This window comes from Erpetoichthys calabaricus, chromosome 16, assembly GCF_900747795.2.
Source record: "Erpetoichthys calabaricus chromosome 16, fErpCal1.3, whole genome shotgun sequence".
NCBI lineage: Eukaryota > Metazoa > Chordata > Cladistia > Polypteriformes > Polypteridae > Erpetoichthys > Erpetoichthys calabaricus.
The window spans coordinates 90,066,357-90,088,766 of record NC_041409.2 but is presented as its reverse complement, the minus strand read 5'-3'; the positions used below and the strand labels follow the sequence as shown (position 1 = coordinate 90,088,766).

At 43.2% G+C, this 22,410-nt stretch overlaps 1 protein-coding gene across 2 annotated transcripts in view; it reads left to right on the top strand.

The window, feature by feature from the left end:
• kif26ab (kinesin family member 26Ab) overlaps positions 1–22,410 on the top strand; it is a 209,223-nt gene that overhangs the window by 13,553 nt on the left and 173,260 nt on the right. For both annotated transcript variants that reach the window (XM_028821276.2, XM_051919758.1), the window contains exon 2: positions 1,590–1,841. In XM_028821276.2, the coding sequence (XP_028677109.2) occupies positions 1,590–1,841 (252 nt within the window). The remainder of the gene's footprint in view (positions 1–1,589; positions 1,842–22,410) is intronic.

The following is a 22,410-nucleotide window of genomic DNA, read 5'->3' as shown; positions in this document are numbered from 1 at the left end:
AGGCCACCATTTTATTGTGTACTCAAGAGACCTACAGCACATTAAGTCTGGAACAGTTTCAAAAAAGCCCACCAGGGGAGGAAACCCCATCAAAAAAATCCGGCTAGTAAACACAGAGGGCCACATAGAATCTTTATAACATGAAAGAATTGTTCTTAATGAAAAAGTTCTGAAATTACATGAAGCTTCATGGAGCACAAAAAGGTAACCCAAGGAGAAAAAAGTCTCAATACTGTAATCCAAGACAAGGTCAAAAAAGTCAGAAAACACAATAAGCATAAGCAGAGACACAACAAACACTCACCTGTGGGAAACCCTCACCTTTATCAGACAGAGGACAGTGCTTGTAGTGATGGGCAAGTGGTCCTGCCTCTAGGGGAACCACCCACAAGGCACAAAGAATAATGGAAATAATAATCGCAATCAATATTAACATAAACAAAAGAATCAAAAATGGACAACATGGACATAAAATTGGACACATGTTCTTCTGCTTGAACATCTAATTTGAGCTCTTCTCTGTTTCTGCCAATGTATTCATTCTACTTCCATCTGAATTTTTCATTGGCTGCCAAAACCCACATGCACAACAGGCCGGCACTAAGTCAAAAGACAAAATCTGACCAGTCGTGGCTCATCACAGAGTGCTATGACTGAGTCACACTACACAAATGGTGGTCACGGGACATACCGTGTCTGTCCACAACATGCTAAGTTTACGTAAATTAAAGCTATGACTGAAAATGGCATAGATGTAAAATAGTGCTGCTGCTCCATCGTGCTTTCATTGTTCATGTATACCTACTGTATATATATATATATATATATATATATATATAATATATATATATATATATATATATATGGTTGAAATAGTTTACTGTCAAATAAATGCAAAGAGTACACGACACGTGTTTCGCCCTCATTCTGGGCTCATCAGGTGTACACACTCCGCTGCACTCCCTCTCGGGAATCGAACCTCGGACGTCAGCGCCAGAGGCGATGCCCCTAACGTTGGGCCACGGCGTGTGATTCGTTTATTTGACAGCATGTAGATCGGGGTAATTACATTCACGGCATTCGAAGTCTGTGTCACAATCTGTTAGTGTGGGTGGTTACCTACCAGGTAACGCTATATATATATATATATATATATATATATATAATAAGGCACAATAAACACGAAAAAGATTTGATAACATATAATGAGTAATCGTAAGAGACTGAAACTGGTCTTTTTACTGTAAAACAACAAAGACGAAGAAATGAGTTAATACAGTTAATGAGTTTTTATATTATAGTGACAGGAAGCTGGAAGTGAGGTCATCTGGATGGGATGGAAGTGTTGAAAGAAATGAGTTAATCTTATGTGGGAAGAAGAGAAAGGCACTTGTGCTCATTACCAACCCTTTTCCATCGTTTGGCCACCCGGATTTGGACCCTTTGGTTGACCCCTAAGCGCATGTGTGTGACAATACTAAACAGATAATCGCACATTGTACAAAATGGTTCTTTTTACCATTGCCACTTTTTTTCCTTGATTTGACTCCCCCTTATCGTTCTAAACTCTACTCTTGTCTTTTCCTTAGGTTGTGGAAGGCTGCTCCACCAAAGAGGCTCCTGTGCCCCTGCCACTTGGTCCACGTAAGAGGCTTCAGTCTGCCGAGGAGGATCAATGTGGCAGCCGGCCACCCCCAGAGGGAGCTGGGTCAGTCAGTGTCACCGAGTCCAGCCCCCTTGACAGGATGGAAGAAAAGGGCAACTGGTGCAAGAAGTGTCAATTCCGACTGTGTGAGCTGAAGAAGCAGGCGCTGGCGCTGGCAGTCCCGGGTTCCTTTAAGGTCGGTGGGTTTCGTTGATTCTGTCCCTCAGGTTGCCTTACATTTTATAAATTGTCTTTGTGGATTATGAATGCTAAAGGTCCATCGTGGCTGAGTTGGTGAGCCTTGAGGTCCTGATCAGTGCTGACTGTTCTAAGAGATTGTGTTGATGAGCTTGTGCATCGGGTTCAACCCAAAAAATCCCCTAGGTGCACAATCAGCTCCAGGTTTGATAAGAGTGACATGTGGAGCTTGTTTCCAGTTGTGACTTGTACAAGTAGACAGTGTGATCCTAGTGGAGATGGCATTGCACTGTGGAGAAGAACTTTCAGAGGACAAAGTGATGTGTCATGTCTGGCTTTATGCTAATCACAGTGTTTACTAGCAGGAACCACCAACACCTTAGGTGGTGGAGAGGAGATTCTCTTTGAAGATTTCAATGACAGTGGGTGTGGCTTTATTGTATGCTAATTTATGACATTCATGTGACAAGTTTTAAAAAGCTTTTGTTGCAGTTTCCCCTTTCTATTGATGGATGTCACGTGTTTGCTACCAACAAAGTTGATCCTGCTAACGATCCTGCTGTTGAATATTTGTCTCTCGGGCACTGCACCGGTGAGATTTCTAAATCATTGGAGGAAGAACGAATTGTGATCAGTTGTGCATGTGATTCCACTGAATAAGAAACCTTCTGATTTGCTCAGTTCATTGATAACTTCATCAATTAAAACAACGGTCACAAATTTAATTTCATGGACTCTAGGTGTCCCTAAGGGGTCTCCTCATGACACTTAGGTGAGTGAGTCCACGTGGCGTTTGTCCTTCATTCCTGTGTGGGAAGATGACAAGTTTGCAAAGGATCTCTGAGGAGTGAAAAGTGAGCGAGGTGTCTGCCATAGGTCACAACTCGGATTTGTGTAGCTGATGGAGTCGCCTACCGTTTCATTGAAAGTCGTGTATTTATATCACTTTAGTTCACCATGTTGGAGAAAGTGGATTTCTCTTTATTTTGTATGTTGGATCTGCTTGGTTTCAGGGTATTGGTGGTTTGCCCCCACATAGAAAGAGGATTATTGATTGATGTGTATCACTTTACTTTTTTATGGAGGAAGTCCACCATATTGGAGATGGTAGAATTCTGATGGGCAGATGTTTATTTGAAATTTGTATGGCGGATCCACTTGGCTTCGGTGTATGGGCTAGAGTTGCTGCCTCACGCATTTAGGGTCCTGGGGTCATTTACTAGCCATAGTCCCCTGTGTGTCCTTCTCAGGCTCTTCCCATCTTTTCTCTGAATGTTTGGCCTTCTGCTCCTCCCATCAAAAATGGCCCACATGAGTGAGTGTCATGTAAGCTGAACAAGGCTTAGGCCTTCATAGTCTGATGGGACTGCTTACAGCTTCAGAATTTTGTTATAATTTCATATTTGAAAGTCTCCGTAAATGAAACCTTCCTTCATGGCTCACATGCCCCTCATTAATGGTGAAGGTCTGCTTTGTTTCTCCATGCAGTTGCACCTTCTGTTCAGAGAGATAAGTACAATGAGACCGCCATGTTTACATAACAATTAGTAACAATTGTGTTTTTTTTTTCTTTGATACTAAGTGATACCAAGCACGAGACCCTCATTAGTTTGCCTGTGCAGACAGCGCAGTATGCACACCACACAATGGATGCCAGCTTGTTGTTTCTAAGGGTTTTTACAATTGAGGCTGTCTATGTCCTCACAGCATTAGGGAGAAGGGAGTCGTTTGTGATTAAGCAACAGTTTGTGATGGGGCAAAATATCTTGACCAATAGAAAGTGCCCATTTTTAAAATATGGTATTTAAACTATGGCATACAACAAGACAGGCACAGTTTGGGAAGTTTGAAGCATTTTTACTTTTCTTACCATAAATGTTTTTCCCATTACGTTATCTTAAGGCTGTTCTATCAGCAATCATGGCACTGAGAGTGGGGACACATTGTATAGACATTGGCTCATTTTTGTAAAAATTCTGCTCTCCACTAGGCATGTGGCAATAAGGCCCCTTTAAAATGCTGGTGTAGTTGTTCCTAATGCCAAATATAGTGTTAGTGAGGGTGCTAGAACTGGTCCCGCACACTCAAATGTTCAACACCATATTGGCACCCATCTTCAGTTGTTGACTGGCAAGTCTTCTGTGCGGATTTGGCACTTTGAGGTTCCTTAAAGAACCACACTGTCAGTTCTGAACTGGCATGATGTGAGTGCCAGTGGATGGGTGTCTGCGCCCCTCAGTGGGCTGCCATCCCCTGCAGAGCTGATTCCTAACTTGTGCCTGTTATTCCCTGTTCACAATTCAGCTCTCTTCCACTTTGAGCAGAAACAAGTGACCAGTGAGTGTGGCATTAACCGCCAGACTTTACTTTTTATAGTATTGGGATAAAGTGGGCACCAGCTACCCTCCACGTTCTCTGCTATCCAGCATGCAGTTCTTTAGCTTGATGGTCAAGACCCCATAGGCTACTCCACTTGGATGAAGAAGACGATGATGTTTGTTTAAAGACCTTGCATCAGAGCTTATAGGCCCATGGAGGTTTTTCCGTTTCTTGTCTCTTTGCCCTTCTGCCATTTCCTTCTTCTTTCCTCGTCAGCAGCGCTTAGGAAGTCCCCTGGCGTAGTAAAGTTGACACCCCCCCCCCCCCCCACCACCAAGTCAAAGCAGCTTCAGGGCTCTGTTAATGACAGCCGCCACCCCCATATTGAATGCTGACTCTGCGCATACAGCCACTTGCACACTGACAGGCTGCCCACCATCTCAGTTTAACACAGCATTTTAAAGACTCGTGCTTTGATGCCCAGGCGTCTGGGATATCGTTTAGTCTGATCAAAGGTGGAAATGCTTAAGCCCAATAACAAGGGGGGACGCATGGTGTTGCCCTGCTCTGCCTTTACCACCTGCTTCTTTTTTAACCCTTTCATGTCTATGTCAGTCACTCACTCATCTTCACTTACCTGACCTGACCAAGGAGTTCACATCTCTTAACGTAACCGGGGCTTGTTGGACCCTCTTCTCATGGTTTCTGGTGGGCTTCTCCAGTGTGTTTTTTTTTTGTTGTGTCTCTTATACCATCCATTGACACCGTTTATTCATGTTTTAGACTCAGTTTCCCGTGCTGGTCGTTTCATCCTGTGCTGGCACTGACTTTGACACACAGCAACAGTCCAGGAGCCACATTGGTGGCTGCCAGGATTCAAATATTGAAGGCTTTCTTTTGATCAGCTAAGCACAAGAAAGATCAGCCATATCTTATTTTTGGAGAACAACAAAGGAAAGTTTGGAACAGGGGGTGGGATAACTACAACACCTCTGGTCTGTGGGCTACCCATTGAAGCCTTTAGTATTCCAGCTCTGGCACGTGCTCTTAACAAGTTGATGCTACAGTTGGTGGTTGTATACTTAGCTGCTGGAGAAGGCTCTGGCTAAGCCCCCCAAAAGTAAGTGGAAGGATGAGTGAAAGTGACCTTCCTCCATTTATTCCAGGGGTGGGCAGTGTCGGTCCTGGAGAGCCGCAGTGGCTGCAGGTTTTTGTTCCAACCCAGTTTCTTAATGAGAAGTCAATTATTGCTGATGAAGCCCTTATTGCTTAAGTGACATTTTGATGCTTCATTTTAGTGGTCTCGCTTGATAAGGTTCCCCACCCTTAATTGCTTATTTCAATCTTAAACAGCTGCGTCCACTGTTCTAATGGCTGCTTATTTAGTAATAAGATGTAAATGACAAAGCAGACAGCAGTTCTCCATCTACCTTGTTTCCATTTACATCTGTGTGTGTTCATCATGCACTGTTTGATTTAGTAAAAAAACTTAATAGAAAAATGTGACAAACTGAAAATGATACGTTTTATGCTTCAGCTCATTTGGATGACATCCATGGAAAGGAAAAAATCTATGATATAAGAACCTTACATTGCAGACTAACAAGCCCTCAAATTAAATAAGGCCTGAGATTGACAAGAATTGGTTTCTAATGAAGCAATTGGGTTGGAATGAAAACCTGTAGCCACTGCGGCTCTCCAGGACCGACACTGCCCACCCCTGATTTATGCTATGAAAGGAACTGGAATCTTGTATACAGTTTGTGTTGCTGGGATAAGCTCTAGCACCTGGAGGTCCAAAAATGAAACCAGCGAGTTTAAAAAAAAAACAATGGAAGGGTGGATTGATGGCTAATCTGAGGTTGGCACAGGTGTGGGTGTCTTCGACGCCTTAATGTTCAGGTTCTAACAGGGTGAGTGAGTGACTGAGTGAGTGGCGTTCTGTCAACATCTCAGTTCTGCTGTGTGCCTGTTGGTGCCAGCAAAGCCAGCAGCTCCCCCAGCTGAAGATGTTAACATATCTCATGTGCTTTAATGGTGCTCTGGGGGCTTGTTGATTGATTGTTTCATTTTTGTTTGGATCTTCTTTTATGCATGGATGGGATGTGCAAAGCTTGTAGAGACTTACCCAAGAAGACAGAATTGCTGGAATTGCTGCCAGAGTGACTGCTACAAAGTACTGAATTGAGGGACTTATAAGAATCAGAGGTTTCAGTTCTTGATTTTTTTTTAATAACTTTTCAAACCTTTCCAAAAACATGTTGTCACTTTGTCATTATGGGTTATTGACTGATGGGCAAAAATGGCACTTGGTTCCATTTAAAATGAAATCTGCAACACAATAAAGTGAGCAGCTAAGCTCATTAAACGATGCACTTACAGTGGGTTACCTCAGGGTTTAGCGGTCAATGCCACAGGTGCCCTGCCACACTGCCCCGCCTGTGAGTTGCTTGCTGTCTCTTTTGCGTACTCCTATGCCCGCTTTAATACGCGTGACAGTTGTACTGCAGGTATGCTCCTCATGACATCCATGATTTGGTCTGTGAAACAGGACGTTACGTGATTTGGATGTTGAGCGTAATGTCTATGTGGGACACTGTAGTGCAGTGTTTATCAACTGCTGGGTCGTAGGCTGCCGCTGGTGGGTCACAAGTTGTAATTGTTTATAATGGTAGTGGGTGATAGAAGGATACAAAGATGTCATGGTGGGTCACCACTTTGACTTGATTCTCCCGACCACCACCTCTCTGTTGTGTGTGCTCTGTTCACCATGGGGGAGAGCTTTGCCAATCACATTCGATTCTTGATGGGTTGCAAAGAAAACTATAGGGGAAAAAGTGGGTCACAACACCAAAAAGGTAGAGAAACACTGTTGTAGTGTACACCGAGAGATAACGGCACAACGTTCCAGAGACGCCATGTGAGACATGGTACTGTCAGCCAGGGTTCCTCTATCTAGGTGGGGTTCAAATGCTTATGTTGTGTCTTTATTGTACATTTTGGATTTATTTGTATATGTTACTGTTTCTTTTGCTTATGATTTGCAGTTTTCTTTCCATTTTATATATACATGCCCAAGCCTGTGTTATGTCCCATCTGTTTTGTGGGTGCTCCTTTAAGACCAATCTCCAATTGACACCAAGAACTGCCCTCCACCCTATAAATCTTCAGGGTCTCCCACAGTTCCTAGCGGTTCATTTCAGATGTGCTGGGGAGTTGGTGAGTTTTCTCATGCTCTGCTGTACTTTGTGATTTTGGTTGGATTTCCAAACATTTGGCTCTGTTTTTTGACTCCATCTTGGATTGTGTTTTGGGACTTGTTCTCTTTGGATTGCACTTGCTGGAAACTCCTTTTTTGCCTTGTGTGTACTATGGAGCTTCATGTACATACAGAACATTTTTGAGAAGAATAAGCGTGGTTTTATAAAGATTCTATGTGGCCCTTTTAGTGTCTAGCCTGGGTTTTTTGATGGGATTTCCCCCTCTAGTTAGCATTTTGGGAAGTGCTTTGTGATTCCCAGTTATAACGCTTATAACACTGTTATATGGTAAAGCTTTTAATTAGTAAGTATGGAAAGTTCAAATAAATATATATATTAAAATAAATATAGAAGTACAGTACAGCGCAATCGCTTTGCATACAAGCGACATGAGATACACATGATGCGTGCGGGAAGCTGTTGCATTTGCTGCGTCCTGCCATGTCCTCTTCTCATGCAGGGATTTCTGAACTCCATTATAGGTTTATGGGACCTTAGATGTATATATGCTTGGCCTTAACCTGAATGGACATTACGCTTGTCATTTGGAAGTCACTTTGGATAAGAGCTACAGATGCAGAAATAGTACATATTGAAAATTTCCCCTGAAGGGTCTTCCTTTTAATTGAGTATTTTTTTTCTCTTACACAGCAGTAATGCAAGTGACAAAGAGCACAGTATCTGTTTTTTTCTTCATATTTTTTTAGCTTTTGAAGCCGCACATTGTTTTTACAAACAATGCTTATCTTAATGTGTTGCAAAAAAAAAAAAAAAATGAAACAAAACAAAAAAAAAGTCCCTTTGCAAACGTCGGTGTCTACAGAGGAAGTTCAAGCCCGCTGACCTTGAGTCCTCATTCAAAGTGCTCCAGTAGGCCGTTCCCAGAGCCCTTTAAATATAGCCTTCAGACCCTCATTGTTGTCGCGGCCCTATCTGGGATCGGGTTTGGAGCTGTTGCTGGACCGCCTGGCTAGGATTACCACTCCTGGACCCCCTGACCCTCTCTGTCCATGTCAGTTAATTCAGGTGCCCTTCTGTTTTCTTTGTTGAAATCTGTCGGCAGCGCAGAGCGAGGCTCTATAGCGGTGTACAATGGCTGCTTCTCATGATTTAGAATTGAAGCTTTATGTGCTGCTGGCAGGCGGCGGGGGTCTCTTTTCACTCAAGCTTGGCACAGGTGCTTGGAGGTCTCAGTAGAGAATCATGTGTGGTCTTTATCATAAAGAACTTTTGGCCTTTTTTTATTTCCACTCAACAAAGAAACTGAGGGATTGTTTGTGTGAGGGCTGGCATAAGGTATCAGTTGTCACAGAGGGGACATCATCTCCCCAATGGATATGAGTGACGGGGACAATTCTGAATCTCTGTATCAGGTGGGATGGTAGAAGCCCACATAGCCGCTAGCTACAGAAAGATCGGGGTATATGACCCACACCCCTGGGTCACCAAGGGCAGCCTGAGAGCTAGGATAGAATCTGAAAGTTTTAGACCTGACATCTTTACTTCCACATAGGTGATGTGACCTGCTGTGTAAGAAAGTGAACAACTGAGGGACGACATGACTTGACAAATTGATGTGTGATGATCATTGCGCTGAATAGAAAGGCAGGAAATTGGAGATGCCATTGGATCTTATTATAGTAGTAATAGCATTATGGTCGCATGTGCAGGAAACAACTCTTACTTGTGTGTCTGACCACACTGCCACTGTACTACTACTGCCACTAGTACCAGTCCTACTACTACTATTCCTCCTTGTCCTTCCTTTAGTCCTCCTCCTCCCCTACCTCCTCCTAATACTACTTCTATACCTACTCATCCTCCTTCTCCTACAACTATTACTCCCACGACTGCTGTTCTCACTGCTCCTCCTTGTCCTCTTCCTATTACTCCTACTATTACTGTTCCTCCTCCTCCTCCTCCTCCTCCACTACTGCTGTTCCCCCTGTTACTGCTACTACTCCTGCTATTCCTCTTCTTACTCCTATTACTTTTACGACTACAGTTCCTACTGCTTACCCAGTTCCTCCTTCTACTACTACTGCTTCCACTGGTACTGTTCATACTGCTACTCCAACTATTCTTCTTCTTTCTACTGCTACTCATCCTCCTTCTTCTACTACTACTTCTGCTGCTGTACTACTATTACTACTATTGCCACTAGTGCCTCTTCTACTATTCCTACTACTATTACTACTGTTGCTCCTCCTCTTCCTATTTTTCCTACAGTTTCTCATTCTACTGCTGTTCTTCCTCTTAACCCTACTCCTCCTCCTCCTTCTCTTCCTACTACTTCTATTACCACTATTCCTCCTCCTCCTACTGCTCCTGCTCCTATGCCTCTTGAGTCTGCAGTCTGTAATCATTGATGTCTGCCTCAGGTAAGACAGAGTAGGCCATCATTCGGCCAGCAGAGTGAGTACCTTCTATTAGAAGTTCTCCTTCACTACTAATGTAGCAGCTGCCTAGTCCACCTCAGAAGCGTCGTTAGGGAGTAACGTCTGGGGCTTTAGCCCCTGATCTCTGGTATCCAGCCCCTGATATTTCTGAGTTGCCCCCCTGTCCTTTCTCCCTTATTCAGTTACACCTGACTTTAATTAGAATATAGAAGCACCTACTTAAGAGTATCCACTGTGATAAAGTGATTGCTTCTTCAATATGGACACTAATATCCACTTATACCTTCTGCGTAGTAGCCTTTGACGTCAATAACTGTGACAGTTGGACATGTTGATGTTGAGTCACAGGCTGAGTGGGACAGAGGAAGTATTTAGGGTAATAATATGGGGGTCCAATAAGTCACAGGTCAGGTCTCTGGTACTTGACAATGGAAGACTGCAGAGAACAGAGGCTCATTGAATTTGAATTTTGGATTATTTCACAACACAAACAGCCTTCATTTTCAAATGTACATGACTCCATTTCCTTCAACTGGTTTTTTTGCATGTAGGTGTTAAAACAGTGACTGTCAGGGGGCTATTATTGTAGCTGCACACAAGCCCACCATAATAAGACCCCGCGATATCTGATCAGCTCCAGCTGCTCTTTCCCTCAGGCTGTGAGCTCAGTAGCCCGTGTGGAGAGCTCCCTGGGTGTAATGGAGCTGACCGATGACAAACAGAGATAAGATGTGCCGCGCTGATTAGACCTCCGGAGTCCGCTGTCCAAGGATCGAGCAGGCGACTGCTGGGGTAGCGCGCCCGTGCCTGGGAAAGCGCGTGCGCGTGGATGGTCGAGTCGATCAAACCTAGCCAGTTGCTGCTGCACGCTAATAAGAATGTCTCGGAGCGACCGGGGGAGATCTGTCAAGCGGACCGGGGGGGGGGGCTCTCAGATGTGAGCTGCCTGGAAAGCAGATTCCTATCGAGGCGCGTCCTTGATGTTAAAAAAGCTTGAGCAACAGGGCTGCGCTGCGATAAGGTGGAATCAGATTACGGACAGGCAGACGGCCCAATAAAAACATAAAATGAGGGAGAAATTTGCGGGACTGTGGCACCTGGCCAAAGTGGAAGAACATGTGCAAGGAGCTTCAGAAGAAGGATGACATGGTGCAATGTGTGTGTGTTTCTGTGCGTCTGTGGAAGAATATGTAGTGACATGGACAAATAAATATGTACAAAGAAATACAACTATTAATATAACACGAACACGCACGCGAACTTGAGCATGGGAAAGGCGATATATTATTATTATTATTATAAACCGGCACTACTGGCACCTTTTTCATGTATTTTTATTCTTTATCCGTACCAATGGATTTTGTTCTGAAGTCAAAGTGAGTTTCTGCGCTGCGTTAGGGTACTTGAAACACGAAATCGACCGAACACGAAGAGGGGCTGCCAAAATAAAACGCGGGGACAGGTTACGTTTAGAAATGGCAACACGTGACTTAGAGTGGCATTCTACCACCCAGCACGTGTTTCTCACAGACAGACAAACATATATGAAAGACGCTACATTATAGAAAGCTAGACAACTTGCTCGCTACCGCGGAAAGAAAAAGCATGTGAAATGTGTCTTAAAATATGGTGTGATCTTCATACAAGTTACAATAATGAACAAAGTCTTTTTAACTGATAATGCACAAAGTATTCTATTGTTCCTATTGAATACTTCATTCAGACATTCACAGTGTTGGTTGAAGAAACTCAGTGAAGTCCTAAACATCAAAAGCTAACTGGAGTCAGGAGTCAGCAAATCTGAGGTCCAACCAAGACACAAGATTTGAACCGTGGTTTAGAGACACTTTGACCAATAAAAAAAAGACTGAAACATTTCGAGTTTGCTACTCCCAAGAACCATCTGTTGATGTCAAGTAGGCCTCACTAAAAGAGATCTCAGAAGGTCTGTGATCATGAATTGTTGATTGACATAAAGCTGTAAAGCGTTATAAAGTTGTTTCAAAGCAGTTTAGATATTTGTAATCCACCTTAATAAAAGTGTCTTTGTGTCCATCTGGTTGCTATGTCTCAGTCATTCCAACAGATGGCACATCACAAACATTTGTAGTATCGTATTTTATTGCAAAAAATGTTTCTGATGTGCCGTCTGTTGAAATGACAGACGCAATGCATTTTATTATTATTAGAACATTAGAACACTCTAGACGAGAACAGGCCATTCAGCCCAACAAAGCTCGCCAGTCCTATCCACTTATTCCTTCCAAGAAAACATCAAGTCAAGTTTTGAAAGACCCTAACGTCTTACTGTCTACCACACTACTTGGTAGCTTATTCCAAGTTTCTATCGTTCTTTGTGTAATGAAAAACTTCCTAATGTTTGTGCGAAATTTACTCTTAACAAGTTTCCAACTGTGTCCCCGTGTTCTTGATGAACTCATTTTAAAATAAAAGTCTCGATCCACTGCACTAATTCCCTTCATAATTTTAAACATTTCAATCATGTCACCTCTTAATCTTCTTTTCCTTAAACTGTAAAGGCTCAGCTCTTTTAATCTTTCCTCATAATTCAACCCCTGTAGCCCTGGAATCAGCCTAGTCGCTCTTCTCTGGACCTTTTCTAGCGCTGCTATGTCCTTTTTGTAGCCTGGAGACCAAAACTGCACACAGTACTCCAGATGAGGCCTCACCAGTGCATTATAAAGGTTGAGCAGAACCTCCTTGGACTTGTACTCCAAACATCATGCTATATATCCTAACATTCTGTTAGCCTTCTTAATGGCTTCTGAACACTGTCGGGAAGTCGATAGCTTAGAGTCCACTATGACTCCTAAATCCTTCTCATAAGGTGTACTGTCGATTTTCCGAACGCCCATTGTATATTCAAACCTAACATTTTTACTTCCAATGTGTAATACTTTACATTTACTGACATTAAATTTCATCTTCCACAAATCTGCCCAAGCTTGTATGCTATCCAAGTCCTTCTGTAGTGATATAACGGATTCCAAATTATCTGCTAATCCACCTATCTTGGTATCATCTGTAGTACTAGGGTGTTGTATCGTGTTAGCCATTATGAATGTAGAGAAAAGCCAAGCAAAATGACACCTTTTATTGGCTAACTAAAAAGATTACAATATGCAAGCTTTCGAGGCAACTCAGGCCCCTTCTTCAGGCAAGATGTAATCATCTGCAAACTTAACCAGCTTGTTACTTATATTCCTATCTAAATCATTTATATATGTTAAAAATAGCAGCGGCCCTAGCACTGACCCTGTAGAACACAACTCTTAACATCGGCCAGTTCTGATGAGGTTCCTCGCACCATCACCCTCTGCTTTCTTTGTCTGAGCCAATTCTGCACCCATCTACAAACATCACCCTGAACTCCCACCTCTTTTAATTTGATGCCCAACCTTTTATGTGGCACCTTATGAAATGCTTTCTGAAAGTCCAGATAAATAATATCATAAGCTCCACTTTGATCGTATCCTTTTGTTGCCTCCTCATAGAATTCCAGTATGTTAGTAAAACACAACCTCCCTCTTCTGAACCCATGCTGACTGCTTAGAATAACTCCTGTCCTTGCCAGGTGTTGCTCGATCTTATCCTTAATAATTCCTTCCATTAATTTTCCTGTTATGCATGTTAAACTTACTGGCCTATAGTTGCTTGGATCTGCCCTGTCACCCTTTTTATATAATGGGATGATATTTGCCATTTTCCAGTCCTTCGGAATCTCTCCAGTGCGCAGTGACTTCCTAAAAATATGCGTCAAGGGTTTCTATATGTACTCACTAGCCTCCTTAAGAACACGAGGATAAATATTATCTGGTCTTGGTGATTTGTTCGATTTCAGCTTATTTATTCTGAGCAGCACTTCTCCTTCTACAATTTCCAAATCCCTCAGTACCTCCTTAGTAGTCACGTTTACCTCTGGGAGGTTATCCACTTGCTCACTTGTAAACACCTCAGAAAAATGTAAGTTTAAGGCATCCGCTATTTCACTGTCTGTATCTTTTAATTCCCCTTTACTATTCCTGATGCACTTGACCTCCTCCTTGACTGTTCTTTTACTACTAAAATACTGAAAGAATCTCTTAGGGTCGTCCTTCACCTTATCTGCTATATTCCTCTCCAACTGTCTTTTAGCCTTCCTGATATCCTTCTTAATGGTTGCCCTCATGTTCTCATACGCTCTACAATTCACTTTGCAGTCATTAGTCTTATATACCTTATAAAGCAGTTTTTTCCTTTGCAACTTCTTTTTTAAATCTTTATTAATCCACCGTGGAGTTTTTTTTAGTTTCCTATTAATTCCAAATTTAGGGATGTATCTGTCCTGCATTACATGTAAAACATTTTTAAACCTGTTCCACTGCTCCTCGATTGTCTCCACACTTAAAAGCTTATCCCAGTGTATCCTACTTAGACTTTGTCGCATCTGCTCAAAACTAGCCCTACCAAAGTTCAACTTAACAATTTTAGTCTTTGCATCTGCACTCTTACAAAATACTGAGAATTGTATTACATTATGGTCACTTGACCCTACTGGTTCAATCACCTCTACACCCTCAATTCTATCCTGATTATTACAAAATACTAAATCCACCCCGTGTTGGTGCTTTAACATGCTCTGTTAAAAAACAGTCATTGATTACTTCTAAAAACTCCTGCTCTTGTACTCCGCCATCTGTAAGGTTATCCCAGTTAATATTTGGATAATGAAAGTCCCCCATGACTATAATATCTCCCTGTAAACTTGCCTTTTTGATATTACTAGAAAGATGTGTGTTGAAATTATCGTCTGAATTGGGTGGTCTATAACACTCCTAAAATAAGACCTCTTTCCCTAATATTTTCCAGGCGAAGCCACATGTCCTCACTACGATGGGGCTCATCATCCAACTGAAGAAGACTTACATTTAAATCCTGCTTGGCATAAACAGCAACCCCACCTCCTTTTCTGTTCTGTCTATCCTTCCTAAAAAATGTGTATCCCTCTATGTTACACTCATCCCCATCTTTGTTATTTAGCCAGGTTTCCGTTATTGCTATAATATCATAATTATGCTCTGCTACATATAGCTCCAACTCACTTACCTTATTTTTGATACTTCTAGCATTAAGGCAAACTATTTTTAATGTATTACTCCTTCTACATTTAAATGTTTACTTAGAATTTACATTAATATGCATTCTTGTTTCTACACCATTGTTTGTTCTTCCATGTATAGATCTAAACCTGGCCTGTCCTAAACTCTCTGCCCTCCATTCCCTAGTTTAAACAATCCTCGACTAGCCTACACATACGCCTCCCCAATATGTTGGTGCCCCTCCAGTTCAGATGTAACAGGTCCCATCTGTTCCAAAAGGAGTCCCAATGCCCCATAAACCTATACCCTTCTACCCTGCACCAAGATTTGAGCCACGCGTTAAGCCTTCTAATCTCCTCAATCTTACCTGGACTGGCGCTTGGCACAGGCAGAACTTCGGAGAAGACTACCTTGTCAGTTCTGCTCCTCAGCTTAGCACCTAACTCTTTGAATTTGGATCGCAGAACTGACAGACTACCCTTATGTATGTCATTTGTTCCAACATGGACAATGACAACTGGATCCACCCACGCTCTGGCCAAGAGCCTATCCACCCTTCCAGGGAGGTCCCCCACCTGTTCTCCCGGAAGGCAACACACCGTGCGAGACTCTCTCTGTCTCTCTCTCTGGAGCACACCTGTGCTTCAATCCCCCTAATGATTGAGTCCCCAACTATCACTACCTCTCTCTTTTTGGGAACTGGTTCTGAGGTGGCCCGTTGGGGCTCCTCATCCCTGCCTACCACCTCAGAATTATCAGAGACACCGTCCAGCTCCGCAAGGACATGATAACGGTTTGCTACTTCTAATTCTGGGGTTGATGCTCCCGGACAGTGTGCACCCTTTGCCTTACGCCTTGTGACCGTGACCCACCTGTTTCTACCTGTCTGGTCTGGAATCTCCTCCAGCTCCACCTTGGGGGTGCACACTATCTCTCTAAAGGCCAAGTCCGCCAATTCTCTATTACAATGCAGGTCAGCCAACTCCTCCTCCAGTTCAGCGACCCTGAACTCGAGGTGCTGGATCAGCTGACATCTCTTGCAGATGTAGCCCTCATAGACAACTGGCTTTTCTAAACCATCATCTAAAAAGTCCAACATCCAACAGGACTTGCATTGTACGGGCCTCATTATTAAAATTTGATTTGGGATTAGTAAACTGCCTTAAGTTTTTTTTTTTTGTAATTAAATTTCTCCTTCTTTCGGCTGCTCCTTAACTTAAATGGTATAACTACGATCTGCTACAGATATTTTACACCTTTTCCCCTTAAGCTCCTGTACTGTTCTCCCTCTCAGCTGCCTGCTATTTGTCATTCTATGAGGTTAACTTTACTTTTCTCTGTCTCTTCTCCTACCTTTGCGCTCCTCTTTCTTATAAGCTCTCCACTCGTACTGTTTGTATTCCCTCGTATTAATGAACCCTTACGCTGTCGACCTCTTACTGTTCTATCTCTGGACTGCTAAGGACTGTATAATCTAAAATAAACAAAATAAATAAAACTTTACTACCTTGTTTGCTCCTACAGCCGCTTGTGCCTGCTCGGCGCCTTAACCTTAACGCTGGCCATTTACCTGCGCACTGCTGAGCCTTTTACTGCTTTGAAGTCAGCTGCGGCCTTTTTTTCTTTTCCTTTAAACTAAGGAATCGCTGTTACGAGGACATGGTTATTTGTTTACAAATGCCATATCAGTTACTGCTGCTTTCTACCCTACCTCCTCCATGCTAATTCCAATACAGATAACAAAAACAAAAACAGGTACAAGTAACTTTTCCAAGTGCACCTCCAAACACCCAGCTACTTTTGCTCTTGTGTGGGCGAAAAAAAAGCAAAAAAAACCCTTCTAAAGGGAAAAAAGCTTTAAAAATTCCCACTCGGTTCCTTAGCGGCAACCAAAACCCAAGTTTTAAGAGCAAAATGTATTTTTTTAATTTAAATCTCACACTCAGCAGGCTCCTATCAATTATGGAGAATCCACTGCATCCACTAAATAGTATCATCTCCAGACAGAAGAGCAGCTTCAGCGACAGACTGCTGTCACCGTCCTGTTCCACTGACAGATTGAGGAGATCGTTCTTCCCCCAAACTATGCGACTCTTCAATTCCACTGGGGGGGGGGGGGGAAACGTTAACATTTAACATTATACAAAGTTATTGTCTGTTTTTCACCTGCATTATTATCATTCTTTAATTTAATATTATTTATTGTATCAGTATGCTGCTGCTGGAGAATGTGAATTTCCCATTGGGATTAATAAAGTATCTATCTATCTATCTATCTATCTATCTATCTATCTATCTATCTATCTATCTATCTATCTATCTATCTATCTATCTATCTATCTATCTATCTATCTATCTATCTATCTATCTATCTAGTGCCTTTGTGTATATTCTCTTGCCTTCCTCCATAATTCCTTCCCCCAGGTGTCAGGCCTTGTCACCGTGCGCCTATCACATGATGCCATGCTACATTTGAAATCCCAGTATTCATTTCCAATCAGTTTATGAGAGGGTCTCTGGGGTGGCACTTGATTTGGTGTGGGTTAGCTATATCCTGTGTGTTTGACTGACCAGTTTAGTGCACACTGCCCACCCCCACTTCCCCCCTCTATTATCTTCCTGACACAAGCCCCTGTGGATTTTTGGCCTAAAGTGTCAGAGAGCTGTGGAGCAGAAAAGCCGTTTTGGCAGATGGTGACGATGAAGGTCGACACTCATCAGCGAGGTGACTTGGCCAGCTCTGGGACTGGGAGAGGTCATTTCTCAAGACATGAGATATCAAACTGAGCAGAGAAAAGGGAAGGTGTGCACACAGGGGACTCGTCTGCAGGTGTACATTTTATGAAAACCTGCTCCATAGAGCAAAGGTCCTCACATGCTGACAAGGATTCAGTGCCCACCAGAGCGCCGTTTGCCACTTTGTCTCATTTATTTCATATGTCCTCTCACATTTCACACCAGCCTGATTCTCTGCGGCCATCTTCTGTGCATCAGGCTGTCCAGTTGAGGACTTCAGGCTGTAAAGACGACTCCCATGTTGTTTTTGAGCTGAGTGATTTCATAACACGACTCCTCGCAAGACCCTGCAGGTAAGAAGTGCTGGCAGCAGTCCTATGCTAACCTTTGCTCTTTGTGCCTTGGCTCATGGTAAAGTCATGGTAGATGACTGTGTGTGAGAATGGCAGCTGGCAAACCTCCATGTGAGTGCCACCTGGAATGCAGCACCTGTTTCACGTTGGTGGAGGGCTTTTGAGTTGCTATGGATTACAGAAAGATAACAGGAGCACAGCAGAGCCCAGCCCAGCTTTAAACAGGACAGTCGACTCCGAGCAGCTGATATGGCTGGAATGGAGGACTGTTTATTCCAGGAGCCTGTTTAGTAAGTGTGATGTAGATGACACAGTGTCACATTGATTAGCCAGAAGGCGCTGCTTGTGTTCCTATGTTCATTTGGCCAGGTGGGCTAATGTGCCTTTGGAACCCATTCAGACCTCCATCACTGAACTCGTTTAAACCAATTTAGAGCTGCAGGGGCTGAAGCATCAGGTGCAACACAGGGTCTGACCCTGAGTGGGCTGCCAGTCCATTGCAGGGCACACTCAGCCACACTATGCCAACTTAGAGTCACCGTTCAACCAAACCTACACAACTTTGGGATGTGCGAGAAAAACCCACAAGAGAAAATGCAAACTCTACACAGATAGCAAACAGGCTGGTACTTGAACCTGGGTCTCTTGAGTCAACTCATGGAGAACCACTATACAGGAAAAAATATGGAGTGACTGCAATCATCAGGTGGCTTTTCAGGTTTATCTCAGCTTGCTTGCCCAATTCATCATCTAGTGCAAAATTCTTTATTCATCAAGCAGTTCTCACAATATTAGCTATCAATTTATGGAAAAGTCCATGTTAGACACAGTCCTGCTGCCCACCAGCTGACAGCTACATCAGTTATTGTATATCATAAGAGCTCAACTTTAGTCCTTAACTTCTGAGTGCTATAAATTTTTCTGCAGAGGCCAGCAGCTGATGATGACTGCAGACAGATGTTTAGAAGAATGTGACCAGACGGGAACTCAAGTTGCATGCCTTCAGGTCTCCAGGTGTGCAGCACACTGTGGTGTGCATCTCTTAAAGTGTGCTTAGTGGACATTTACGGCTGCAGCTCAGTGGATCAGTGCTTGGCCTTGTCCATGGCTGGGTGCCTCCAGGTGACTGCAGCTCTCATCATGTTCTAGCTCAAGTGTTGTCACATGTCAGCTGTTACTTGCATGTCTGACCACCACGATCAGCAAGTCCTACTAGTCAAATTCCAGTAGTTCTATGTCATCTATCCTGATGGGAGAACAGCTAAAATTTTGGTAGACCATCATTAACAACGTTTAGCTCTATTCCATTTTAAACATGAGCACGAGTTCAGTCTTCACAGACTTGAAGACATTGACCACTGGTGCCAACTTCCTGCCTTACGGGTGTCCTTAGTGTCACTGCAGATCTCTAGCCTTAGCCCAGTTTGCATTCCACCAACAGATGCTAGATACTTGCCTATCTTTCATCACTCTTACACCAGTTCAGTCCCTACAGATTTACAAATGTTGACTGCTGGTCTCAATTCCCCAGCTTGTAGATATTCTTAGCAACATTGCAGATCATTAGCGCTAGTCCAGTTTTCATCACATTTATAAATGCTGGACATTTGTCCTTCACTCATCACTAATACATCACTAATGCTAATGTTGACAACCAGTTCAGTCCGTTCAGATCCACAGATGGTCCCAACTTGCTGGTTTGCAGAAATCATTAGCACCATTGCTGATCTTTAGCCTTAGTCGAGTTTCACCCCACTTACCGATACCAATGCTGGACACATGTCTGTCTTTCATCACTATTCCAGATGCTGAGCTCCAGTTCAGTCTCTACAGATTTACAGATGTTGACCAATGGCCCCAATTCCTCAACTTGTAGATATCTTTAGCACCATTGCAGATCTTCCGTCCTTGTCAGGTTTCATCCCACTTACACATGCTGGATGCTTATCTTTCTTTCATCACTATTACTGATGCTGAGCTTCAGTTCAGTTCTCACAGACATACAGATGGTGACCACTGGAACCAGTTCTCCAGCTTGGAGATATCCACAGCACCATTGTAGCAATTTATTCCTTGTCTAGTTTCATCCCACTTATGAATGCTGGGCACATGCCCAACTTTCATTACTATTGCAGATGTTGACTACAAACTCAGTCTCTACAGATTTAGAGATATTGATCACTCATGCCAACTTCTTGCCTTACATTTGACCTTAGTGCCACTGCAGATCCTTAGCATTAGCCCAGTATTATCCCACTTATGGATGCTGTACAGTTTGTCCATTTTTCATCACTATTACAGATGCTGAAATCTGGTTAAGATTTATAGATGTTAACTGCTAGTCTCAATTCCCCATCTTGCAGATATCCGTAGCACCACTGCAGATCTCTAGTCCTTGTCAGGTTCCATCCCACTTACAAATGCTGGACACTTGTCCATCTTTAATTGATATTATTCATTTTGAGAACCAATTCAGTCCTAACAGACCCACAAATGTTCACAGCTGGTCCGATTTCCTCATCTTGCAGATATGCATAGCACAATCAGAGATCTTTAGCCTTACTCTAGTTTCATCCCAGTTACCGATGCTGGGCACTTGTCCTTCTTTCACCACTATTACAGATGCTGAGCACCAGTTCAGTCCTCTCAGACCTCCAGATGTTCTCTGCTGGTCCCAATTCCGCAGCTTGCAGATATCCATAGCACCATTGCAGATCTTTAGTCATTGTCAGATTTCATCCCACTTAAAAATACTGGATACTTGTCCATCTTTGATCACTGTTATTGATGTTGAGAACCAGTTCAGTCTGTACAGATTTATGGATGTTGACCATTGGTCATTTAGATGGTCATTTCCGGAGTGTGGGACTGGACTGCGTGTCTGCCTGGACAGTTGCCAGCCAGGATCCCGAGCTGTTTCTTCATGTGGTGGGTGCGTCAACGCACTGTACCAGTGCATGCTCCTCAACCTGACCTGACCTGACCAATGGTCCCAAATCCCTGGCTTACAGAAATCCTTAGCACCATTGTAGATTTTTGGCCTTAGCCTAGTTTCATCCCATTTACCAATTTATTTGCTATTACAGATGCTGAGCTCCAGTTCATTCTCTACAGATTTTCGAATGCTGACTGCTGGTCCTAATTCCTTGGCTTGCAGCCATCCATAGCACCATTGCATATCTTTAGTCCTTGTCCAGTTTCATCCTACTTATGATGCTGGACAATTGTTCATCTTTAATTATTACTGCAGATGATGAGCACCAGTTCAGTCCTCATATACATACAGATGTTGACTGCTGTTTTCAATTCCTTATCCATAGAGATGTCCATCACTTTCCAGGTGCTGAGCATTAGTTCCAGGCCTACAATTATTCATCAGTTGGTCAGTCGGTCAGCATCCTTCATTGCTACATAAGTTCAGTACTCCTCAGGTGATCATAGATGACCAATAGCCCTGCTGTCATCTCCATTAAGGAATACCAAGCACTGGTTGAATCCCATCACTGACCTGAGCCATTGTATATTTGTCCCTTGATAAATGAAGTTTAAAGACAACTGATGCCACCTAACTGCCCACTTCCCCTGAAGTGACTGATTTGAGGGCAAAAGTACAAAATCCAGAAGGGGAGGGGGGGAAACAGGGCGGGTGCCCATTAACCCAAAAGGGCCATTTGCCCGCTCTCAATCGAATTATACGACATGTAATCAGATCAGAGTCGAGGCTTCTGCAGCTGCGATGAAGTAATCGGCGGGCCGGGCTCTGAAGTCATTGCTAGCGAGTCCTCGGATCAGAGCCAGTCGAAGTGCAGAAGCACATCCATTAGGCTGATGGGGTTGTGACACTTGAGGTTGTTACGGCTTTCTCTCGCCTGCTCTGATGCAATTTGGGCCATGTAAAGGGGCCTTGTGTTAATGCAGATGGAGATGGTGGGCTTTTTGTAAATGAGGCGGTCCATTTCAGGCTGTTTAGTCGGGACATTCTTCTGATGTGAGACAGCTGAAGCTGCTCTGTGTAACAGAGTCAGCCATTGTTTGACTTATATAGTGTCCTTCACTGATGGGATAAATGGCTGAAAGTGTGCATATGATTAGGAGACAGCAGGTGGAGGACTCAATGGTTAATGCTGCTTCCTCATATATGTGTGGAGCTTGTATGTTCTGCCTTTGCCTGTGCTTGATCAGAGACATGGGGAGATGATACCTACATTAGCAGCACTGAGCACAAGGCAGGAAGCATGCATCACAGGGCACACTCAGGCACACACTCTCACCTACTCATATGCAGTCAACTTATTATTATTATTATTAATTTATTTAGCAAATGCTTTCATTCAAAAAAAGTTATGATACATACAAGAAGGATGAGAAGGTGCGAACATCAAAGCAACAGACAACAACAGG